The sequence below is a fragment of the Pyrgilauda ruficollis genome, unplaced genomic scaffold (assembly GCF_017590135.1).
Source record: "Pyrgilauda ruficollis isolate IOZ18807 unplaced genomic scaffold, ASM1759013v1 scaffold97, whole genome shotgun sequence".
NCBI classification, from domain to species: domain Eukaryota; kingdom Metazoa; phylum Chordata; class Aves; order Passeriformes; family Passeridae; genus Pyrgilauda; species Pyrgilauda ruficollis.
Window position 1 is genome coordinate 525,329 of NW_024531821.1, and position 21,788 is coordinate 547,116.

Sequence of the window (21,788 nt, forward strand, 5' to 3'; positions counted from 1 at the left end):
TATAGAAAGGTAACTCCCAGAAATGCTCATTTTAATGAATCCCTGCATGTGTTCTGTGGCAAATGGGAGTAAAGAGGTAAGGGTGAAAATACCTTTTTGTTCCCTTGCAGCTTGTCATCTAAATCAAAAGTAACAAGCTCTAAAATTTGTGAGGCTGTGCATGTCACAAAAGATTTGTAGTTTATTTCCAGCCTTTGGCAATTTGTACTTTTAAGTGTTTCCAAGATGAAGTGTAACATCACTTGATTTAAGGGACATTTTCCTTTTACCTCTAGGCCAAGGCTAACCTATTCCAAGGTCAAGTGAAAGGAATTTGATGAATAAGTGGTGATTTTGGATGGTTCACATCCCCAAAGTTTTCAGAGAGGGAATTAAGAATTATTGGCTGGTCAGTTAGTGGCTAAAACACAAAGAAAAGAAGGTTGATTTGCATCCCACTTCCATAAGTGACTAAAATCTGCAGTGTAAGCCTAAGCTCCTTAGCTGATATGTATTTCCCTCAGTTTCCACCAACTAATCAGAAATCAGATAGAGTTACAGTGGAAATTTCATTCCACTGCCTGCCCAGACTAATGTGTATTTAATGTTTTGGCTTCAGCCTGGAATGAGCTCTCACACTCCACTGAGCAGTGTAGCACTGCCAATAATAGATAATTATTAGGGGCACCACAGCCACCCAAGGTGATTGGCAGTGTGAAATGGTGAGAACATGTTGTTGCCAAAACTGATGACTGCCAATTACAGTTGTGTGATTTAGAGACTGAAATACCCTGCCTTTCCTGTTCTGCTGGGAATATGGCAGGTTCTGATAGACACCTGAATCTCTGACTCCATCTATTAAATCTAACAGGGAAATTTGGTTTTATTGACAAAGAATTCAGCGTGTGAAGTGGAAATTGAGTTTTTGTAACAGATCAAAGCAGAGAAGGTTGCTCAAACTTATTAATGAGACAGGCAAAAACATGATAAGGAAAATTCTTCAGCAGAAAAGATGCTTTCCTTTTTACCTGTGTCCCATCGAGGGTCTGTGAGCCCCAGCCACAAACTGATTTTTACTGCAAGGGCTCTCTTTGTTAGACCACTCAGTGTTAATAAAAATGAATGAAGTCTTGATTTGGGATGAAGTTTGTCCTGATCACCTTTAGTTTTTTAGCCATCTCTAAAGACAAAGACATTCCTGTTTCTGCAGCTGCATTTCAAATGAGTGAGCTGAGCTCTCCAGGTAAACCCAGTTAATGCAACTCATAACCAAGAGGTCAAGAAGCTATAAATGCTAATTGTCCTCCTTGCTGTGATGAACCCAACCTGTAAGACTGAGAAACAGGAGGTTGCTTTTCTCCATCTCTTTGAATAAGCCGAAAGTTTTGGGGTTTTTTTAAATAAGTCAAATGCATCAAAATCTGTGTAAATGTGTTAAAAATGTGTTTTTAGGGGAAATAATATTTTATCTCAAGGGAAGAGTTCAAATCTAAACCAGATGCTCAAGAGACCAAAACACTTAACCTTGTTTTCTATTGGTCCTTAGGATACTGAATGCATGTTCTTTTATGGTATTTCATTAAAAATTAACATTTAACCCTTTGAAGAAACGGGCAGAATTCTCAGGGAGTTTTGTTGGCTTTGCTTTGGTTTGTATCCTGTCCTCTACATTGTTTTGGCTTCAATGCTGCAGCACCATGGTAATGAAATACATAAAAATAGTGCTCCCTCTCCCAGCTTTCACAGAGCAAAGTAACTCAATTTCATGATGAAATTTGTCATGTTGATGCCTTATTACTTTGGTGATTCTTTTTTCCTTCATAAAAATGATGTGTTTGGAACAGGAAGCAGACCTTGCTAATGCTGCCTGTTTTATACAGTCTAAAGGCACAGGAGTTTGGGTTTTGTTTTTTTTTTGTTTTCCTCCCCTGGCTCCTTGAAACATTTCTCTCTCTTCACAGCTGCCCCAGTGAGTTACACATCAAAACTTGGTTAAGGGTTGTCCAGCATCCTCCTGAGATCTGTGTAACTTTGCTTTATTTTAGTTAATTTTGGGGTTTTAAAACCTGAACTAAAGTCATCTGTATTATGACCACAGACTTTATGGGATTGTGTGAGGAAAGAGCTCCTTCTAGTGACTGGAGAGCTGCTTCCAAAACCACAGCCTGCATCAAATACCAGGATTTGGGGTTTTTCATTCCATTTCCATAGTGACAAATATACTTTCCTTTTAGTAATAAAAGAATAGGTAGTCTTGATTTTGCACATTTGATATACTTTAATAAGTTTCAGATTATTTTTTATCAAAATATCAGTTTTTTTTTTATTATTATGTCACTACTGTTAATGATCTTATTTAAGTGTAATGTATCACGATGTCACCATAATTGTTCCATAAATTTTTAATAATTTCAAGCTGTCTCTGAAAAAAAAAAAAAGACAGTATAAAGGAAATGTTACTTTTTAATCTGTTTCAATATAATTTTTCTTCCACAAGAGAAACTTGGATTCTCTAGTTGTATCTGAATTCAGCTGAAAATTCAAGCAACGATGCATGAAGGAACGGAGAGCATTGCAATAGGTGTTAGAAGGAGTTACTGTCATGCTTGGTATGAGTTTTGTGGTTGCAAATGGTGTTGATTAAATGCCTGCAGGGAGATGATTTCTCTCTGCTCAGGTCATTGTGCTCCTGGTCCCGCAGAAGGAAGAAGGAGGGTCCCAGAAGCGGAAGAAGGGTCCTCAGTGCAGGGATTTCTGGGTCCCTTGAGAAAAATGAACCCCCAGCCAGGCTTTTCCTGGGAAATACAAACCTTCCTGATTTCTCCCCTCAGGACTCTCCCCTGAAAGCCGTGCAGATGCTGTGGGTGAACCTGATCATGGACACGTTCGCCTCGCTGGCGCTGGCCACGGAGCCGCCGACCGAGGCGCTGCTGCTGCGCAAGCCCTACGGCCGCAACAAGCCGCTCATCTCCCGCACCATGATGAAAAACATCCTGGGCCACGCCGTCTACCAGCTCACCCTCATCTTCACCCTGCTCTTTGTCGGTGAGAAGCTGCCCAGACTCGGTGCTCAGCTCACCAGCAGCTGGGTTGTATGGCTGAAGTGTCAAAATGTTTTAAATATAATGAATTAATGTGCGTTTTTTGTCTGCCTTCATTATCTTTAAACTTTGGTTTGGATATTAGGAAAAAAGTTTTTACAGAAAGGATGATAAAGTTCTGGAATGGCCTGCCTGGGGAGGTGGTGGAGTCACCATCCCTGGGTGTGTTTAAAAAGAGACTGGTGCACAGGGTTTAGTTGAGGTGTTGGGGCTGGGTTGGACTCAGTGATCTTGAAGGTCTCTTCCAACCCAGTCACTCTGTGATCCTGTGAATCCTTGTTGATGGGATGGGAAGCACAGAAGGCGTCATGTTGTAGTCACTTTCCATATATTGTTACCTTGGGAATAGCCTCACTGAGTTTTTTTCCCCTCATAAAATACAGTTTTGGGCTATGGCAAAAGTTTGCATCCAAACACAGCATAGAAGGTTATGCTGTAACAGGAGAGTCCACCCTGCTGCTTCTATACTGAGATTTCATTGTGAGGTTTGTCATGGTGAGTAGGGACATAAAAACATATTTAAAAAACCCCCTTAAAACAAACCACAATAAAAATAAAGATCCATTTTACCAAGAGCAAAGTGTTGTCCACAGTCCAGAAATAATGTTGATCTTAAGCTGTATGGAAAGTAAGTAATCAGTGTTAAGTGATACAAATAACACTCTGCTTTGACATTTAATTTCTGGAATGGATATTAAAAGGGGGCGAAAAGTCTAATTTATTGCATTACTGGATTCTTCTTCAGGCCTTGCTGGCAATGGATGCTTTTTATAGGTTGTATTTTGGAGAGGGGAGGGAGGGAGGAGAAATGTTTCTTGCTGCGGGGAATAGTAGGAGCTAATAATAGTTTCTGTTTCTCCACAATAATAACTGAACCCTCTCAAAGGACAGATGATTTTTTTCAGCTGGGTATTGTCTTCTTGTCACTTTGTAGTCGCTGTTAAATCACACGTGTTGTCTTTCAGGCTTTTTGTCCCCCTTATACACAGACTTCCAGAGAAGCTGCAAATTTTTGATTTTTAGGAGGTTTTTGCGTTCCATTCTGAAAGCCTTGTCCACTTTATGGCCATCTGGCAGCTTATCTGGGATGCTCAGAGGAGGCAGTGATCTGTTCATAATGGAGTTAAACCAAAAAAATTGCCAGGTTTCTGAAGAGACGTGGTCTCTAACATTGTTAGATTTACAGGGAATTTTGAGAATGCCTGCATTAGGAAATTGGAATTTCAGGTTCTCTAAAACAGGTGAAGAAACTCTTGATAATTAATATGAATTCATATGTTCATCTTGGAACAAGTTCTGTGAACTTTATGGGGAGTTAGAATGGCTTTTTGATTAATTTTATGGTTGAAAATACTTTATACTGAGCCAGATGAAAAGCAAACCCCCTATTCTAATTGCTCCTGTGTGTCTTTGGAAAACTCCTGCATACTTTGAAGGACACATCCCAGACAATTTTCTGATAAGCCTTGGAAATAATCTTTTCCTTTCTAAACTCCACAAGGCTCAGCTTTGCAGTGACATGGTGTGCAAAACTCAGTGCCTCCATAATTAAATTTTGAATTAATGAGAATTATTTCTATTTTGGTCGAATAATACTTCCTTTCTTTTGTAGGAGGTTTCTTAAGAGACCAGTACATCAAGTTTTTCTATTTTTTTATTTTTAGAAATACATTGTGTTTGAACATACAAAACATAAATGTCTTTGAGACATCAGAAATCCGGAATTCACTGTCTGGTCCTGTCAAGCTGTGGTATAAAAAAAATCATAACTTTATTTTTTCAAAGCTCACCACATTTTTGGTTACTTATCATGGGTTGTATCTTGCTTTTTGATTGGTCAGATCTATGAGTGAAATCCAAATTATCAAACTAAACAGCAGTGCCTGCTGCTGCTCGACCCCAAATCTCTTTAAAACCAGGAATGTCGGTGTCTTTTGTGACTGATATCCTTCAATGCTTAGCAGAAGTTACTGGATTAGTAAATGGGTAAAACCTGATGAAGAGGAATGTCTTCTAACCACTGTAGAAAATTCAAACACTCTGGCAATGACCTTAAGATTTTGTTGCACCTGAAAGAATTGAGTGCTTAGAGTAATTCCTACTTGGGTAGGTAAGAGCAGGACTGACAACGTAGTGCAGGTGTTGTCAGATAGGAGTTAGGTATTGTTAGATAAAAACCAGCATTTGAACAGCTTCTTGCTCAGTTGAGATGTGTTTTGCTCATTGGTCCAAGAAAAGTTTTATCTAGAAAAAGCAGAGCAGAGAAGGCTGAAGAATATGACTGGAATATAAATTGGTTTGATTCATTCTGGAGAAAACTTTTATTTTTGTCTTATACCTAGGTGAGAAAATGTTTAAGATTGACAGCGGGAGGAACGCCCCTCTTCACTCTCCTCCTTCCGAGCACTACACCATCATCTTCAACACCTTTGTCATGATGCAGCTCTTCAACGAGATCAACGCCCGCAAGATCCACGGCGAGAGGAACGTCTTCGACGGCATCTTCAGAAACCCCATTTTTTGCACTATTGTCCTGGGCACCTTTGCTATTCAGGTAAAGCTCTGGCCAAGAATCACTTACTGTTCATCACAGATCATCACTCAAATCATCACAAGCCCACTCAAAAAAATCAAACACAAAGTTGTTTGGGAGTTTTCTTCTCTGTGTTTTCTTTTTTTTTTTCTTTAATTTTAAATCTAAGTGCTGCAGGAAGACCATTTAAGAGTAAACCACCTGGTTTGGTGTATTTTCTCAATCAACACAAGTGTTAATAATGGAAAACATTATGTAGCCATGCTAATAAAACAGAAATTTTGGTCCTTATAACTGGGTTAATTCTTAAATTAATCTCAGCATGTACAATAATAACAGCAATCATTGATATTGTAACTGGTTTTTAAAGAAGAAATTGTTTAATAGCATACCAGCAAAGCATTTTACAATTATGTTATTACTCCTTGAAAAGACAAATATACCTTCAAACAGCTGATGCTGAACTGTTCTTCTGTTCAATGCCACTGCCCAAAGCCGCTCAGTATTCCCAGCAATGATGCCTCTGGATTGTGATTCCTCATGTTTCTCTCTTGAGTTTGCTGTCCGATCACAAGTGAACATGCTCTCAGTAATAAACAATTTTCACAAATTTTTATTCTGTAAGAATTCCCCCTCCTGCTCCTGCATCCATTCTTTTGCTGGCATCCATCCTGTAGTATTTGATATTATCATTTAGAAATCTATTTTTATCTTGTCGTTATTGCTCAGCTCAGCAGTGGCAGCTCAGCATTGGCACCTTTCTCCTGGGAGGAGGAAGGAGGAGGAAAGAGCAGTTTGAGCTTGGGCTACAGAGATTTGAAAAGGGAAACTCCTCAATGAACTGAATATTGGAGGAAGGGCAGCAGTGATGGGAGCAGAACTTCACAGTGATGGTTTTTAACATCTAATTCAAAATCATGAGTTTAAAACTTGGACAATTTAAATCTCTGGATGCCATTTCAGGTCCCTGATTTTGCAGCAACAATATTAAAAAGAAATATCAATAATATCTGATTTGCAGTTAGCAAAACCTTCTCAGTCTGCTCAGCCTCTGTGTGTTGTTATCCTGCTGAAGGTGTGGGGTTCTCCCACCCCCTTCCTCCAACAGTTCTAGAATTTTGTGTCCCTTCTGTCCCTCCATGAAGCACATCTGTAAATACTCAATAAAATGTAACTTGGAGGGAAAAGCCTCTCTTGCAATGGACATTCCAAAGTGAACTGGATTAGGGTCAATAAATCAGGAGCTGGGAGAGCACACAGGGACTGTCCTGTTCCCTTTCTTCCTGGCTATTCATATCTGACCACTGTTAAATATGAGGCTGAGGAACTCCTGTCTGAACTGCTATTTCTTTTTCACACTTTTAATTTGGGATGCAGAAGTTTGTGGGGGTTTTTTTGTTGCTTGTTTGTTTTGGTTTTTTGTTTGTTTGGGTTTTTTTTTTTTTTGTTTTGGGGGTTTTTTGTTTGTTTGGGTTTTTTTTTTTTTTGTTTTGGGGGTTTTTTGTTTGTTTGGTTTTTTTTTGTTGGTTTTTTTTGTGTTTTTTTTGTCTAGCTGTGTTTGTTTTTGTTTTGTTGCCTTTTCTCCCTGAAAAAATTGACCCCTTTTCCCTCATGCTTCTCTTTGTAGATAGTAATTGTCCAGTTTGGAGGAAAACCATTCAGCTGTTCTCCCCTGCAGCTGGACCAGTGGATGTGGTGTGTATTTATTGGATTAGGAGAGCTGGTGTGGGGTCAGGTAAGCATTCAGGAGCTGCACATTCAAAGGGGCGATATTGTTGATAATCCTGTGATTTCCTCTCTCAGTGCCCAGTGCAGCCCTCACTGAAACCCAAGGTGCTCTCTGAGAGCTTCAAGGAGGGATTTATTAGCAAGGATAATTTATCCCTCTGTTCCTTTGGGGTTTTTTGTTAATTTTAAAATATTTCCTTTCTAGTAGGGTGTACAATCACCAGGGGCATCTTCAGTTAGGCGTTTTTATGAAAGAGGTTGAGTCACAACTTCAGTCTTTTAGTCACAAAAAAATGCAACAAAAAGGCAAATGCACTGTGACCTTTCCTGGAATAGAATTCCTCCTGTAGGATGTGGCAAAGTTTTGGAGCTGAAATGAAGTTCCAGTTCTAGGTCAACCAACTCATTCCCTTGCTGGAATTGCCATTCTGGCTACTGTCATAGGAAAAATTCCAGTGCCTTTAAAATATTTCTGCTGTGATTCTCCATCCATCTAATTCTGTGTGTGAAGGATGGAAGAGGGAGTGAAAAAAAAAAAAAAAAAGGAATTTCTTTGCATTTAAAAGTTGTAGAAAATGGCAGTTAAATTAACATCTCCTTTTCAATTTCTGCCATATCCTCTGTCATCATTGGCTAATATAGAATTATACATTGATGAAGAAAAAAATGTCAATGATAAATTGGGAATAACTCTCTGGAAGTGATATACACACACACTATCAGTATTATTAACATTCTACATTGTTCTTTTATGTGCAAACACAGGTTGCAAAGCTCATAATAATAATATTTTTTCACCTCTGAATGCACTAACAGGATATTTAAATTGTTGCCACCTGGTGCAGTAAAGAAAAATGTGACGTTACATTTTTTTCTCTCAGATGTAAAGAGATTTGTAGATCCACAGTTTGCCTCTATGAAGAGTCAAGAAATTGCCCACTGCAATTTAATTCTTCTGTGGTTCTACTGGAATTGTAGTGAATAAATGCTTGCTTTCAATTCTGATTATTTGTTCTCTTCTGGAACAAAAAAAACCCAAAAAAACAAAAAAAAAAAAAAAAAAAAAAAAAAAACAAAAAAAAACCAAAAAAAAACCAACAAACTTTGTTTGAAAGTTCGGCCTCAGTTTTCCTTAGAAAAAGCTCAGAATCAGAACAGCTTTTAATGCACACCTATATTTTAATGCATATCATCACTATTAAATTATTCTGCTGTAATTATTACTTAAGGTTGGGATTTTACTTAAGGCCTTGCAGGAGGAAGACCTAAAATCAGTTTGATAATCTCAGAAAGGAAAGATTTATTGGGGTTTTTTTCCTACTGTTTGGAAAATATACTAACCTTTGGAGAAAGGGGAAGTCAAACAGGGAGAGGGAGAAGAATCCAAACTGCTTCATTCAGCTGTGAAAATTTCCCACAGCCTTTGATCAAATAGTTTGGCTTCTAAATTTTGTTATCCATGGTTATTACATAACCACCAAGAACTAATACTAATATCAGCATTTTTTTTTCCACTTTACTTGCCCCAGGTTTATTGTGAGACCTTAGACATTAAATTAAAACTGATATTGGAACACCTCCACAGTTTTAGCACTGAGAAGAAAGCGAATACAGAGGGAAGAAAATATCTGTCTTGTGGTCAATATTTAGTGACAAGAAGAGAAAATAGGATGCTAAAATCAATCAATTATGTCCATATTTACATGATTTACAGTCTGTGACAAGGTCTTTCTTCATAGAGCTCTTCAGTGAGAGAGAATTCTTTTCTTTTAGCAGTGATGCTTCTCTTCTGTCTCAGCCTTTTCTCTGCTGCTCTGACTCATTCTAATTCAGCACAAACCAAATTTGTTATTCTTATTTTTCTTTTAATCCATGTGCTGAATCCGCTGTTCTGGTGACCCACGAAAGGCAGTCAAGATTTCCAAGTTTGGGTGTCAAAGCAAGCACTTCTGAAAGGAATTTAATTTAAAGTTCCCAGCAAGTCAATTTGAGGTGCTTGGAGGGACAGTTTTCTAACAGCTCCCATCCATTCTGAAAACCAAGACTTTCTAAAGTATTTCCTGTCCCATTCCGAGAATTATTGATCACTTACTAAAACTGTGATCATTTTTCTGAGAATATTTAGTTCTTTAATCTGCATCTATTGAGTCTGTGTCCTGAACTGGGTGGGTGTTGGCAGATACAGAGAATAAATGAATAATAAAAAAAGCCATGTAAACACCTTAAGGAAAGAATTAGAGCAGAGTCTCATCAGCTTGGGTGAGGTGCTGCAAGAGAGGAACATTCTGTCACACACAGTTCTGACCCAGTAAAGTTATTTTTATGAATATTTTAGTTTAAAAATCCTTTATCACCGTCACTTTTCATCAGATCCCAGAGTTTCCAGTAGTTTCTCTCTGTAGAGTGCTGGCATTGTAGTTTGAAAGCCGGGAGGCTGAAGGACTTTCAGTAAGTATTTAATTGATGAGCATTTCCCCTTTCTTTTTCTCTCCCGTTCTGTCGTTGCTCATGCCACACCATTAATTTTCCAGGTTTGCATCTTGTTTTTCAACCCCCCTTTAAAAAGGTTTTATAGTAGTGTAGAAACTGGGTTTGGTTTGGTTATTTCGGGTTTTTTTTCAATCTGTCTTTAAAACATTGTAATAAAACTGGCCTCGTGGATTGTGAAGCTCAAGGAGACCCTCAGCAAACTCAGAGGTTTGCTTTCACCCTGAAAATATCCAGAACATTTCCATGTGTCTTCACTGCATCCATTCCAGTTTTCCAAAGCTCTCCTCACCAATTTTCTGGCAGCTCTCTTGGTTCTCTCTTCATTTTTCATACATCTGAGCTTCACAATTGTGGTTGCTCGCTGCTGAAATGAAGATGAAAAAGAAAATTGCAGCAGTTTTTGCTAAGTGGGTTTAAAAATTTGCTTTGCAGGAGATTTGCTTTAAGCATTCAGTATGTTCCAGGTAATGTCTTGTTCAAATTGCCATGATTTGCTCCTGGTTTTATGCAAGGAATCAGAACAAAGAGAAAATGACTGCCCAACAGGGTAACCTTGAAATGCATTTAAGATAATTGTCCAGCTACAGTATCTGCAATTTTTAAAGATTATTCTCCTGTATTAGTTACTTCCAAGAACCACTTGGGTGGGCAAGCAGAATAAGCAGAGGGGTTAAGTTAATCAGAATTTATTGGTGGTAAGGACACAGAGTGAGAGACAGCCCTAAGAGAAATCCAACAACCAGATCCACACCTTTCAGAAAACTCAATTTTGATAAATGCCAGAAAAGCATTCCAGCTGCTGGAACAAGGGGAAGCTGAATCCATGAACCAAGGGAGTGTGAGAAGATTTATCAGCATGAGATACAACGAATTTTCACCTCCCATTACCATACAAATACCCAAACTCTAATTTCAGAGCTATCAATCTGCTTAAGTTTTCTTTACATAATTACACTGAAATATTTCCATCTTGCTTTATTTTCAGTTTCTTTTATTGATAAGACTTTTCCCAGCCTTGAACCTGCTCCACACTGTGGTTTAGTGGTGCAAGTCATGCTAATTGTTTACACAGTAAATTAAATATTTTTGGGACTAAAATGGAGTTGTCCGAGTGCAAAGTGCTGCTAGGAACAGGCTTAGCTCACCTTTATAGACCTTACTAAAATATGATTGCTGTTCTGTAATTAGCAGATTGTTATACTGTTGCTCTTGAATGAGGCTGATGTTTTCAGTACTTTTTTATAATTTTAGGTCATTGCAACCATCCCAACAAGTAGGCTAAAGTTTTTAAAGGAGGCAGGGAGGCTCACTGAGAAGGAGGAGGTCCCTGAGGAAGAGCTCAATGAAGATGTTGAAGAAATAGATCATGCAGAGAGAGAACTCCGACGTGGACAAATCCTCTGGTTCCGAGGGCTCAACAGAATCCAGACCCAGGTATGCTAAAAATAAATGCCCACAAGGTCTAGAAACACCCAAAGAACTGATTAATGTGAGATCAAGGCAAGATAACGTTAACAGGAAAGCCACGGAGTGTTTGTGTGTGCGGAGGATGGCACTGGTTAATTGCTCTCGAAGGAAAAACATGAAAAACAAAGTAGGGGAACTGAGCAAAGGGGATGTGTGCAGCAGAAGAGGTAAACTGAAAAGATATAAAATGATCAAATGCAAAACCAGGGATCTGTGATTTGGGAATACCGTGACTGGATGTTCTTTTTCTCCTAGAGTGATGACAGCTCATAAAATTGTGCTGCTTGGCCAACGTCAGCTCGCAGAATGTTATGAAAGCTTTCTAAAATGTATTGCTTGATTTGCTCAAAAAAAAAAATTACATTGTTGCTGCCATTGCTGCACTAACAGAATAATTGAAATTGAGTCTGAAGTATGATGTTAATTTGATTTTAAAAAAAACCAGTTCTGGCACTGCCACACATCGATCACGATTAAAAGGGATTGATTTTATTTCCCATTAGGTAATGAAAAATGTGGTTCTGGATTTTAGTAGGAATTAAGAATCCATTAAATATTGAGGTGTAAGAGTTGGCTATTAGGAATGATTCCTGAGAAATATCTCTCCCCAACTTTTGCTAAACACAAAAATCCACGGCATTTTTTAATATACCAGACCTTTGCACTGAATCATGGTGCTAAATATAGTGCAAGTTAAGGAGCTGTGAAATTTGTCCTGGAGTGCTGAAGAAAATCATGTGAAGTATTTTGCCTTTTCCATTGCAGTGAAGTGTTTCATTGCACTCAGGTGTGCTCTGCTTGATCTTTCTAAGATCAAGTATTTCTGCCAGCTTGCAGCAGAGAACAGATATCACCACATCAGATGTGCGTGTTTTACATGAGCCTGACAAGAAAAAGAGGTGAATAATTAAGAAAATGATCTTTTTTTTTCTTGAAAGAATCTTCTAAAGAACATTTTTGTCTCAGAAGATTTGGGGTTTTTGTCTTCGTCCAAGATAAACAGCACATTCTGCTTTTTCACATCTACAAATTGATACTTTTTTTTGGGAGGGGGGAAGATGCAGCCATGACTTTAGAAAAAATGATGGAAAGAAGACAAATTAGGGCAGTGAGATCTCTTGGCTGCATCTGCAGAGCATAAAATGTAGAGAGATTAAGAGCTGGGGAATTCCCAGGGTTCTGTGGTAAGTGATTAAATACGGATCTTCAGCTCTGAGCTTGTGTGTCTTGACTCCATTGAGTCAAGAGCACTCATCACTAGAGAAAATTCAAATTTCAGTCGTGACAAAAAGTGCCCAGGTACTGGTGATCTTCAGGGAAAGATGACCTCTAAATGTGCATTCTTTTCTCCCTGGTGGCTGTAGGAGGAGTGTTGCCTGTTGGCACTTCTGTCAGGATGTCTTTCTGGTTGGGGTGAGTGTAAACAACTTCAAGCAACACAAAGCAAATTACGTCCTTCCAGTTGTCTTTCTAGTCTGAGAGGTAGCTTTTAGTTCTGCATCTCTTTGTCCACTTAATTCACAGAGAAATGATTCTTTTCCACTACTTAAACCCAAATGAACATTAATTATGTCTCTTTGCTAACATCCATCTTGGTTTCCTTTCCGCTCTTAGTTGTAGAAGCACCTCTAGTAGGATGTTTCCCTCCTCTGTGCCAAGAGACTTCCGTGATTTTTCTTCTCATTTTATTTACTCAATGACTTTGATTTTTTTGCATCCATTTCACATCTGTGGAATGAAAAGAGAAAAAATATACAAAAAGAAAGAAAATGGGCCAACGGATTCCAAAGCAGTGCCCAGGTGTGCAGTGGAGAGTGATGGACTTAGGTCAAATTTGATCCCTGCTGGAGGGGGCCCATCCAGGTGGATTCAATCCCTTATAACACATTTCTCAGGAGGCCAGCAAAAGAAGAGCTCCTGGAAAGGGCTGGGATGTCTTTAGCATCCCTGGCAGGATTTGCAGGAATCCTCTGCTGTCTAATGCACGCCTGGAGATGTGGAGGAAGAAGGTAGAGCATCCCCTCATTTTATATCTCTGGGGATGGCAGACTAGGATGAAACTCTGGGCTCAGGACCAGATTGGTCACTCAATCCTAACAACACCAGGTTCCACACTTGTGCTGTAAATTGGGTTATTTGACCTTATTTTCTCTTCAGTCGCTCTTGGACAGGTGGTCTCAGCTCCCAGCAAAGCCTTCACTGCTGAAAGAAAGAACCTACAACAGGCTGGGTGTTGTTTTCAGACACCCAACAGTTCTTCCTTGGAGTGCTCCCTTTTAAACCCATCCAAACTGACAACACAGTCAGAGAGATTTTGCATTGTTAAAGAGATTTTTTTGTCTATATCCTCTCTCAAACAGAGGGCTCAGCCCAAGACACCAGAGGAGGGATTTCCACTGGGAATTTTCTGTTTCTATAAAAAACGCACATAAATTTAAATGAAAGAAAGGTATATGAAAAATGCACATAACTAAGCCAGAGACTGGCTATCGACTTCTGATGCTCTTTTTGGCCTCTTTTTGTTCATTTAGATTTGAACAAAATACACAATAGGGAATCTCTGATAAATATACAACAGGGAATCTCTGGATGGACGTGTGCTCTGAATGGAAGGGTTTCCTTCCTGGAAAGCTCTCTCAGATGAACACTGAGGAGTGAAGCTTCACAAATGGCTTATCTTAGAGATGCACGTTTGAGGAGGATCTAAAAGGGGTCTGAAATTGCATAGAGACAGGACTTTCCAACAGTTGTCTGCGATTTTCCCCAAGTTTTTGTTGCCGTTCTCAGAAATTCTTCATTCAGAAGGAAGACAAGACTGAGCGCACCCTCTTGGCAGGTCTAACAGCCTTTGGGAAATTCACCAAGTTCACCTTCAGGCCAGACTTCATAATCGGAGTAAAAAAACAGAGAAAAAAATACGCATCTCACCTCTTTTAATTGTGTATTGAAAGATTCTCCAGTTCCCTCACATCTGAGAATGGAAACGTTCTGAAGCGAGGAGATTCAAAAACTTCTCATGTTTGTCAGAATTTTACACCCGCGGCCTGATTCTTTCCTCTTCTGCTTCATTCATCCTGAAATTCAGTTTGCTTTATCTGCCCCAGGTGGGAAACAACTGCCTGGAATGTGCTGAAAATAAAAGGAAAAGCTGAAAAAAATACAGGTGACAGGGTAACTGCTACTTAAAGATTGTTTCTCTTCGGATGATAAAAAACGACACAGAGGTGCTGCACTGCATATTTCATCCTTCATTTTTCATGTAGAAAACATGAAAACTTTTCTTTTGAACCAATTCAAACCTTCTTTTCATGAAAGTCACTCCTGGAAGAGGTTCTGAAGTTGGATAAAAAGCCAGCACCTCATTTTATGGTTTCCATGTAGCTTTTAATATAGAAAACATTGTGGTAGCCCTACGTAAGTGGAATGGAAACTGTTTTATTTCTTACAGAAAGGTGGGGTTTTTTTAATGGTGTTTTTTTTTGGTTTTTGGGGTTTTTTAAAATTTTTTTAATTAATATCCTGCTTAGAGATTAGGGGAATGAGACGTGGGTCCTACTCACATAAATGACAACAGAAATGCTTCTGAAAATCTGTTCTGTGTTAAAAATCAGGAAGAAGTACCTGTTCTGCCAGGACTATTCTGCTACTATCAGATTTTAAATTTTTTTTTAAATTGCTAATCACTGATATTTTTATTTGCTGTGTACACAAAAAACAATTGGATCTTCTAGAGTATAGAACATAGAGAAAAATGAGGCAGGTGTGAAAAATATCAACCTTATGGATAAGCTTTAAATGTAGGACAGTATTTTTCCTTTACCTGAAGGCCTATAATCAAAACATGATTGCATCCTATATGGTGTTGGAATTTTTTTAACTTATGAACTTTTGTTTCCTTTCTCCTCTTTAGCAGCTTGACTTGTTCTAAATAAATGCATTCCTTTGTCATGGAAAGGTTCCATCTTAATTCAAAATGCACTATTTTTTTCCATGAGCTCTTTTCTTCTTTGTTATTTTTCTGCTTGGAGAAGGCAAACTTTTGGGTCAAGTTCTTCTCTTCTTTCTTGGCTTCAGGCAGGGAACAGCCCTGTATGTTCAGCTTTTAGGATTCTGGGGAGGTTGTCATCCTCCCACCAGGAATTATATCCATGAACAGCTGGAGTTCATTTCTTCAGGAGAAAAGCAAATTACATGGCTGTAATTCTTCTTCTCTGAAGAAACCATTAAATACAGATCTTCCCTCATCTTTTCACTCTTGTACCTAAGGCTCTCAGTTTGTTAGGAAGGCTTTTGCACATCTCAGGGTTTGTCACAGAAATACTCATTTCATGCCTCAGTGAGAGTCTTTAGAGTCTTTTTTGAATGGTCTCTCTTGAAGAGTGCTCTGTCACCTGGGTTAGACCCTGAGAACCCAAGATCTGTATTTAATTCTACTTTTGTAGAGCATTCCAGGTGAGTATTTAATGTGCCATGTCACCAGTGCTTTGAGCCATGTGGTGTTTCCATGAGCCTGAGCTGACGATCCCCTCGTGCCTTGCCCCACGTGCAAACTCACCTCACATTTTATTTACTGTGATTTACCCTTGATTCACTGTGAGATTTGCACTGGACATGTAATTCTGCTGCCAAAACCAAAGCTCTCCAACGTTGTGGGGACTGCTGAACACTGCCCAGCCCTGGGTGGGCACAGAGAAATGGTACCAGGGCTCAGACAGAACAAACCTGGGCTTTGCAGAGGAAAATTCACTGTGATAATTGCACAACAGTAACCTGGGATCCCTTTTCCAGCTGGGTGTCATTGATTATTCCCATAAAAACATGCAGGAAAATAAACAATGGTGGCCAAAGGCAAGATTAAGTGAGGGAAATCATCCATATTAATAAAGATGCAGCCCTACAAATTGGTTTTCTCCTAAGTTTGACCACAGCAGAAAATCATAAATTCATTCTAGTGCTTCCCACTTGGAAAATTTAGGAGGGTTTGCACCAAGATTTGTGCTGTTTAAATTGATAAAAATGCCACCAATTTACCTCTTTCTAGGCTGGGAATCTCCAGAGATGTGGGTTGCGTGGTCTGGTAACAGTGGGTTACTTCACACAAGTAGTTGTTTGAATTCCTGCCGTGGATGTTCCGCTGTTGTGGTTGCACCCATGCAGCCCAGAGGACATTTTGGGGTGTAGGGATTTGTGGGATTTACTCCTGGCTTTCCCTCTGTACCCAGAGCCTGCTTTTTATGGGTTTATACTGGTGCCAAAGATGCCTTCAAATACTCAGCTCTGTTTTTAACTCGCCCTCTGTGTTGGGGAGTAAAAGGAAGGTGCTCAGTCTGGGTCTGTCAAACAGGGAATACAGCAGGCATATGAAAATAAGAGGAAAATTGTGATGTTTTTTGCTGCAATAGTCAATCCAGTTCCACATCATTTTCTGGGTGCTTTTAAGTGTTCTGTATAAAGATAAAATATTAATACTTTTAAATCTCCAGTTACAAAACTCCAACATTCTTTATCACTATGCTAATTTTTTACAAATTTTCATTACAGAAAAAGTCAGATAAAATAATTATTTTATCAAACTAGTGTACTGACAACCCTGGGTTTGTAGAAAAATAGAGTCATATATTGAATTTTAAAATTTTTCTGTTTTGGTTGAGTGTCATCCCTGACCCCATCCCCCAAATTCCAATTGAGTGACTGAATTTTCCTCCCCCTGGAGAGACATAACAGCATAATTTGAAACTCAGTAGGAAAAAAAAGAGCGGAGATTAGTTACATCAGGTATTCCAGCTGATTTTATTTACCTCTAAATAAAATGGTTTAAACTTTAAAAAACCTGTTATTTCAAATCTTCTACTTGTTTAAAGTGATGCAGCTCCCCCGCCTCCTACAGAGCTGCCTCATTTTATCCAGCCAGAAGATTTGAATCATTTCTAAAAGCCCTGAAAAGGGGCACCTCGGTTCCAACGGGAGTAGAAGCGCGTGCACGGTTGATTTGTTGTTTTTCATGATTATTCCTGTCAGTTATGCAACTGTATCCATACTTTAAGCAACTTGTCTCGTTCTTTCCTCCGTTACAGATCGAAGTAGTCAATACTTTCAAGAGTGGCACTTCCTTTCAGGGGGCTCTCAGGAGACAGTCCTCCGTCACAAGCCAGACCCAGGATGTAACCAATATTTCTAGCCCTAGTCACGTATCGTTATCCAATGCTCTTTCCTCTCCTACCAGCACCTCTGCTGCTGCGGCTGGGCGTGAGTGTGAATTCTTACTGCACCCGACCCTCAGAGATGCCAACTTAGCCAGAGTGGCCTCAAATTCATCTCCTGTGCCCCTCCCCAGGCGCTGCTCCCACCTGAGCCAGCTCCAAACCCCGTGACATGATTACTTTGTGTACAGTAGATGCTCCCCAGGAGTTGTTCTCTCTTTGTCTCTTTGCTAACTCACAGTGAGGGCAGGAATTTATGGGCATTTTTTACCCATAGTGAGGGGATTTTAATTTTATTTGAGGGCTCTCTGTCAGGTTTTCTTTTTTCAGGTTTTATTTTCTACTGCTTCTAAAATACAGACTTTTAATGATTCTAGAGCTTTTCAGATACCAGATCATTCCACCAGGAAGACTCTCTGTAACTCGGCCAGGAAAGACATGGAAATGAAGGAATAAGTAACAGGAAATCTAGTTTATGATGCCAGGCTTAAACTTCACATGAAAGATTAAAGACTTCTTTAAGTTTATTCTCTCTATTTTATTTAGTTTCAGTTATATTATCTCTGTCTTATTTAGCTTTAGATTTCTTATCTCTATCCTATTTAGATTTATTATCTCTGTCTTATTTAGATGTAGATTTATTACCTCTAAATTCACTGGCAGGAAAGCACTGAAGCAGGAGGGACGTAGACAGTTAAAGGACAGCGTTGAAACAACAAAATCAGTGTAACAAATTTTTTAGAAGAAACAGATTTCTGAATCCTAACATCCTGACACAGTTTGGTTTAAGATGCAAAATATCTACTGAAGAAATACTGCAAAATATCTACTGAAGCAGTACTGAAATGAATGAAAAATGTTTGAGGCAGCTGATAAGGAATGGCTGCTTCAGTAACAGAAAAATTCCAGTTGCTCAGAAAGATCTAACTGTTTCTAGATTTTTATTTATTAAGGACTGTGAGCAGCTATTTCTATTACAGCATTAAAAGAATATTTAAATGTGTAGAACTCAGTTTACAAGCCTGTCACACACTTCAGAAGATAATTGGGTATATTCCTTACACAAGTTTTAGTACTTGGCCAAACAGAGAAGAAACTGCTCTTATCTGTCTGGCCAACAGAGAAAGGGAAGGCAGACAGAGAAAAGGCAGACAAGAGAAGGGGGTAAAATTCCAGAACTCCTGCAAGAAAATGGAAGCTTGACTTTTCTATTCTGTTTGAGTGCAAACCCCATCAGTATTTGCACACCAAACATTGAAACATGACTTTTATAGCAGCAATTAAAATCTTATCAAACAGTCACAAATAGTCTCAGAAGTATTTGTCCATCAGACAGATCTCTGAAGGGTATTTTTGCTTTTTTTTCATGTCTGGTTGATTGGTTGGTTGGTTTTTAAAGCATTTTCAAGCAAGAGCAGAGGGCAACACCGGAAGGTTTGTTGGATTTAAAGAGAAACTTCATTTTTGCTAAAGCTATTTAGGTTACAGCTTTGGCAATTGCTTCTTGGAGATTTTTCTATATTTTTCTATTTTTGTCCTGGGAAGTTTGGCCTGAGAACTTTTACCCCAACAGCCCCAACTATTCCAGGGCAGTTGCAGGATCAGGGGAAGTGAAGCCATGGAGGTTTCTGAGCCCAGGTTCCCCCATTTCCACACTGAGCAGCACACAAAACCCCAAAATCCCAAAGCAGCTTTTCATCCAGGGAATGATTGCCTGGGATAGAGTTTCTCCATCTGAGCAGGAAATTGGGAGCAGGTCATTGTGCTGTGGGAAATGTTTCCTTAACATGCTGTGGCCAGCACTCTGGGAGGAAAGATCTAATAAAATTTAAATAGACAATTTATCTTCCCTCTCTACTCTCCACTGCAGCAAAGCAAGAATTGGATTTTATTGTGCCTTAACAAGGGCCTCACTCATTTATGGGCTGAAGTTAATTAATAGGAGCAAGCAGAATCTGCTCCAGCCTTTGTCACCTTTCATTTGGAGAAATAAAACAGGTGTCCAGAGCTCCTCGTGGTTATAGCCAAGTTTCTTCACTAAAATAAAAGCCAGGTGATTGATTTGTTAAACTTCCCAGAGATAAGGATCTCCACGTCAGAGGGCTATTAGAGATTGGGATTTTAAAGTGCTTATTCTGGACTGTTGGTGCTTTATTACCACAGCAGAATGTCTGCTGGTATTAAATCAGAAATTATAACACTTAGGGAAAGTTTTGATTTATTCATACAAAGACACAAATTTATGAATGGCAGTGAAAAAAAACCCCATCAAGTAAAACCCCCATGGTTTTTATTTTTAAATGGGGTATTTACAGTGGGTTGCTCATATTCAAGAACCTGGAAAACCTTTCCTAATACAAATTTCATAGAAATGGGGGATGGTTTTGTGAATTGATATTTTCTGAGGAAATCCCAGTTGCAAAATGCTCACCTAGGGCTGCTCTCCACCTCTGTGCTTAAAGTGTGTGTGAGCACACAGGACTGGCTGCTTTCCTCTGAGCTGCTCAGAACAGCTCAAACCCCATTTTCTTCTTCCTATGGGGTGGAAGAGAATAATGGGATAATTGTACTTCTGTTTTTGAAGCCTTTCCCAGTCTTCAGGATTGTTGAAAATAGATGTAAATGTATTATGGGGAGTATCGAGGGAAAACCTTGAGAGTATAGGAAGGAAACAGGGTCTAGCTCTTGAAACCTGCTCAGGATGTTGCAACAACTAGGCTATTTCAGGTGGCATTTTGGGTGCCCAAAGTGGAGAGGGTCTGATAACAATGAATACTTAATTAAAAAATAGGAATCACATGATGCTCTATTGATATGTCAGTCTAATTCAACACAGCATTTATGAAGCTCTTCACTAATTGTGTTACTAATTTTTAATATAAAGTTCATTGTGACATCTTACCAATCTGTGAGATGTCTCCTGCAGGTTTATAGTAAAATTTTGGATATTTTTTTTAATGGAATGTTTTTCTAGTATTTTTGGGGAAATTTATATTTGATTCAAAGCTTAGTGCTTGCTTAAAGAGAAATCTGCCTGTGGAATGCATCCACCCCTAGAGTGGTTTGTGAAACAGGTCAGCAAGTTATTACCTGTAATTAGCAGCTATTTACAAATATGGCCCATTCAGAGTTGTGGAATCCCTTAATTAAAAGCAGTTTGTAAAAGGGAATATTGAATACAATACTAAAGTCTCCCTAGTGAGCCACCAGGGTGTTATTTGTAATAACAAATGACAAATTTCTGGATGTCACCATTAATGGATAACAGGGAGCTCTGTGAGTCTCTTATCTCTTTTGAAAGACATTGCAGCTTTAAATAGAGCAAAAAATTCTGCAAATTAAAACTTGGCATTTTCAATATTCTGATCAAATTATGAAATTCATTTAAATGCACACTAAATATGTGCACCTGTTTAATATGCAAACCTTTAAGCTACTGAAAATGAAAATATGGGGAAGTTAAGCAAGGCGGTCTCAGATCTTACACACACAAACCTCCATCATTTGAAAGCTCTGCCGCTGCAGAGTTAAGGGTGGGTTCAGCTACAACATTTGGTGGATTTGTGTTTTATATGCATTTCTTTCTATGTTTTATTTGGAGGGAAAAAACCCCAGAACATTGGGGCAATGCAGCATCCTTTTTTTCCTTTTCAAGCTCAGAATTAGTAACGCAAAAAATTATCTTGTTCTTAAAACTGAGTATGTGATTAAAGTTTTCAGCACTAGATTTTTTTAGTTAGGTAGAGGGTGAGAATATCTAACTGTACACAAAGTAAACAAGTCTTTATCCTACTCTGTGTATTCCTGGTTCTCAGATGTTTGTGTTAGCAATAGGTAACCCCTGCAAAAGAGCACAGTTGCAGATTTTCCAAGAAAGACACACATTTAATATTCCTTTGTACTTGCTCTTCCTCTCATTGTCATATGGAGCTCATACTCTTCCCAAGTGGAACCAGTCAGGAACTGCAGGTCCCTGCAAAAAAAAATCTCTCCTTTCTTTCAAAATACATTCTAATTTTTAAGTTTAGGGAGCATTGGGGGAACAACAAACAAACCAAACCAAACCCAAGCAAAAAGACCTCCCAGAGTTCCCTTTTCTTGGTTCTGATGAGAACTGTCTTGTCAGAGGTTTCTAGCAGTGAATATTTAAAGCAATCACTTGAAACTTTTTACTACATGAACCCCAGCAGCAGCGGCCTCAAATGACCCACTTGAAAGGTGGGACAGGAGAAAACAGAGTCACAACTCCAGATTTTATAGCAGCAGTTCAAGCCTCACCAATCAACCACA

The 21,788-nt window shown here is 38.9% G+C and overlaps 1 protein-coding gene across 3 annotated transcripts in view; it reads left to right on the plus strand.

Moving 5' to 3' along the window:
- The window catches only part of ATP2B2 (ATPase plasma membrane Ca2+ transporting 2), a 228,873-nt gene that overhangs the window by 197,417 nt on the left and 9,668 nt on the right, over positions 1-21,788 (plus strand). For 2 of the 3 annotated variants that reach the window (XM_041489963.1, XM_041489964.1), the window contains exons 18-22: positions 2,811-3,024; positions 5,423-5,634; positions 7,241-7,348; positions 11,083-11,265; positions 17,373-17,459. In XM_041489963.1, the coding sequence (XP_041345897.1) occupies positions 2,811-3,024; positions 5,423-5,634; positions 7,241-7,348; positions 11,083-11,265; positions 17,373-17,459 (804 nt within the window). The remainder of the gene's footprint in view (positions 1-2,810; positions 3,025-5,422; positions 5,635-7,240; positions 7,349-11,082; positions 11,266-17,372; positions 17,460-21,788) is intronic. The other variant, XM_041489965.1, reaches the window with a different exon arrangement.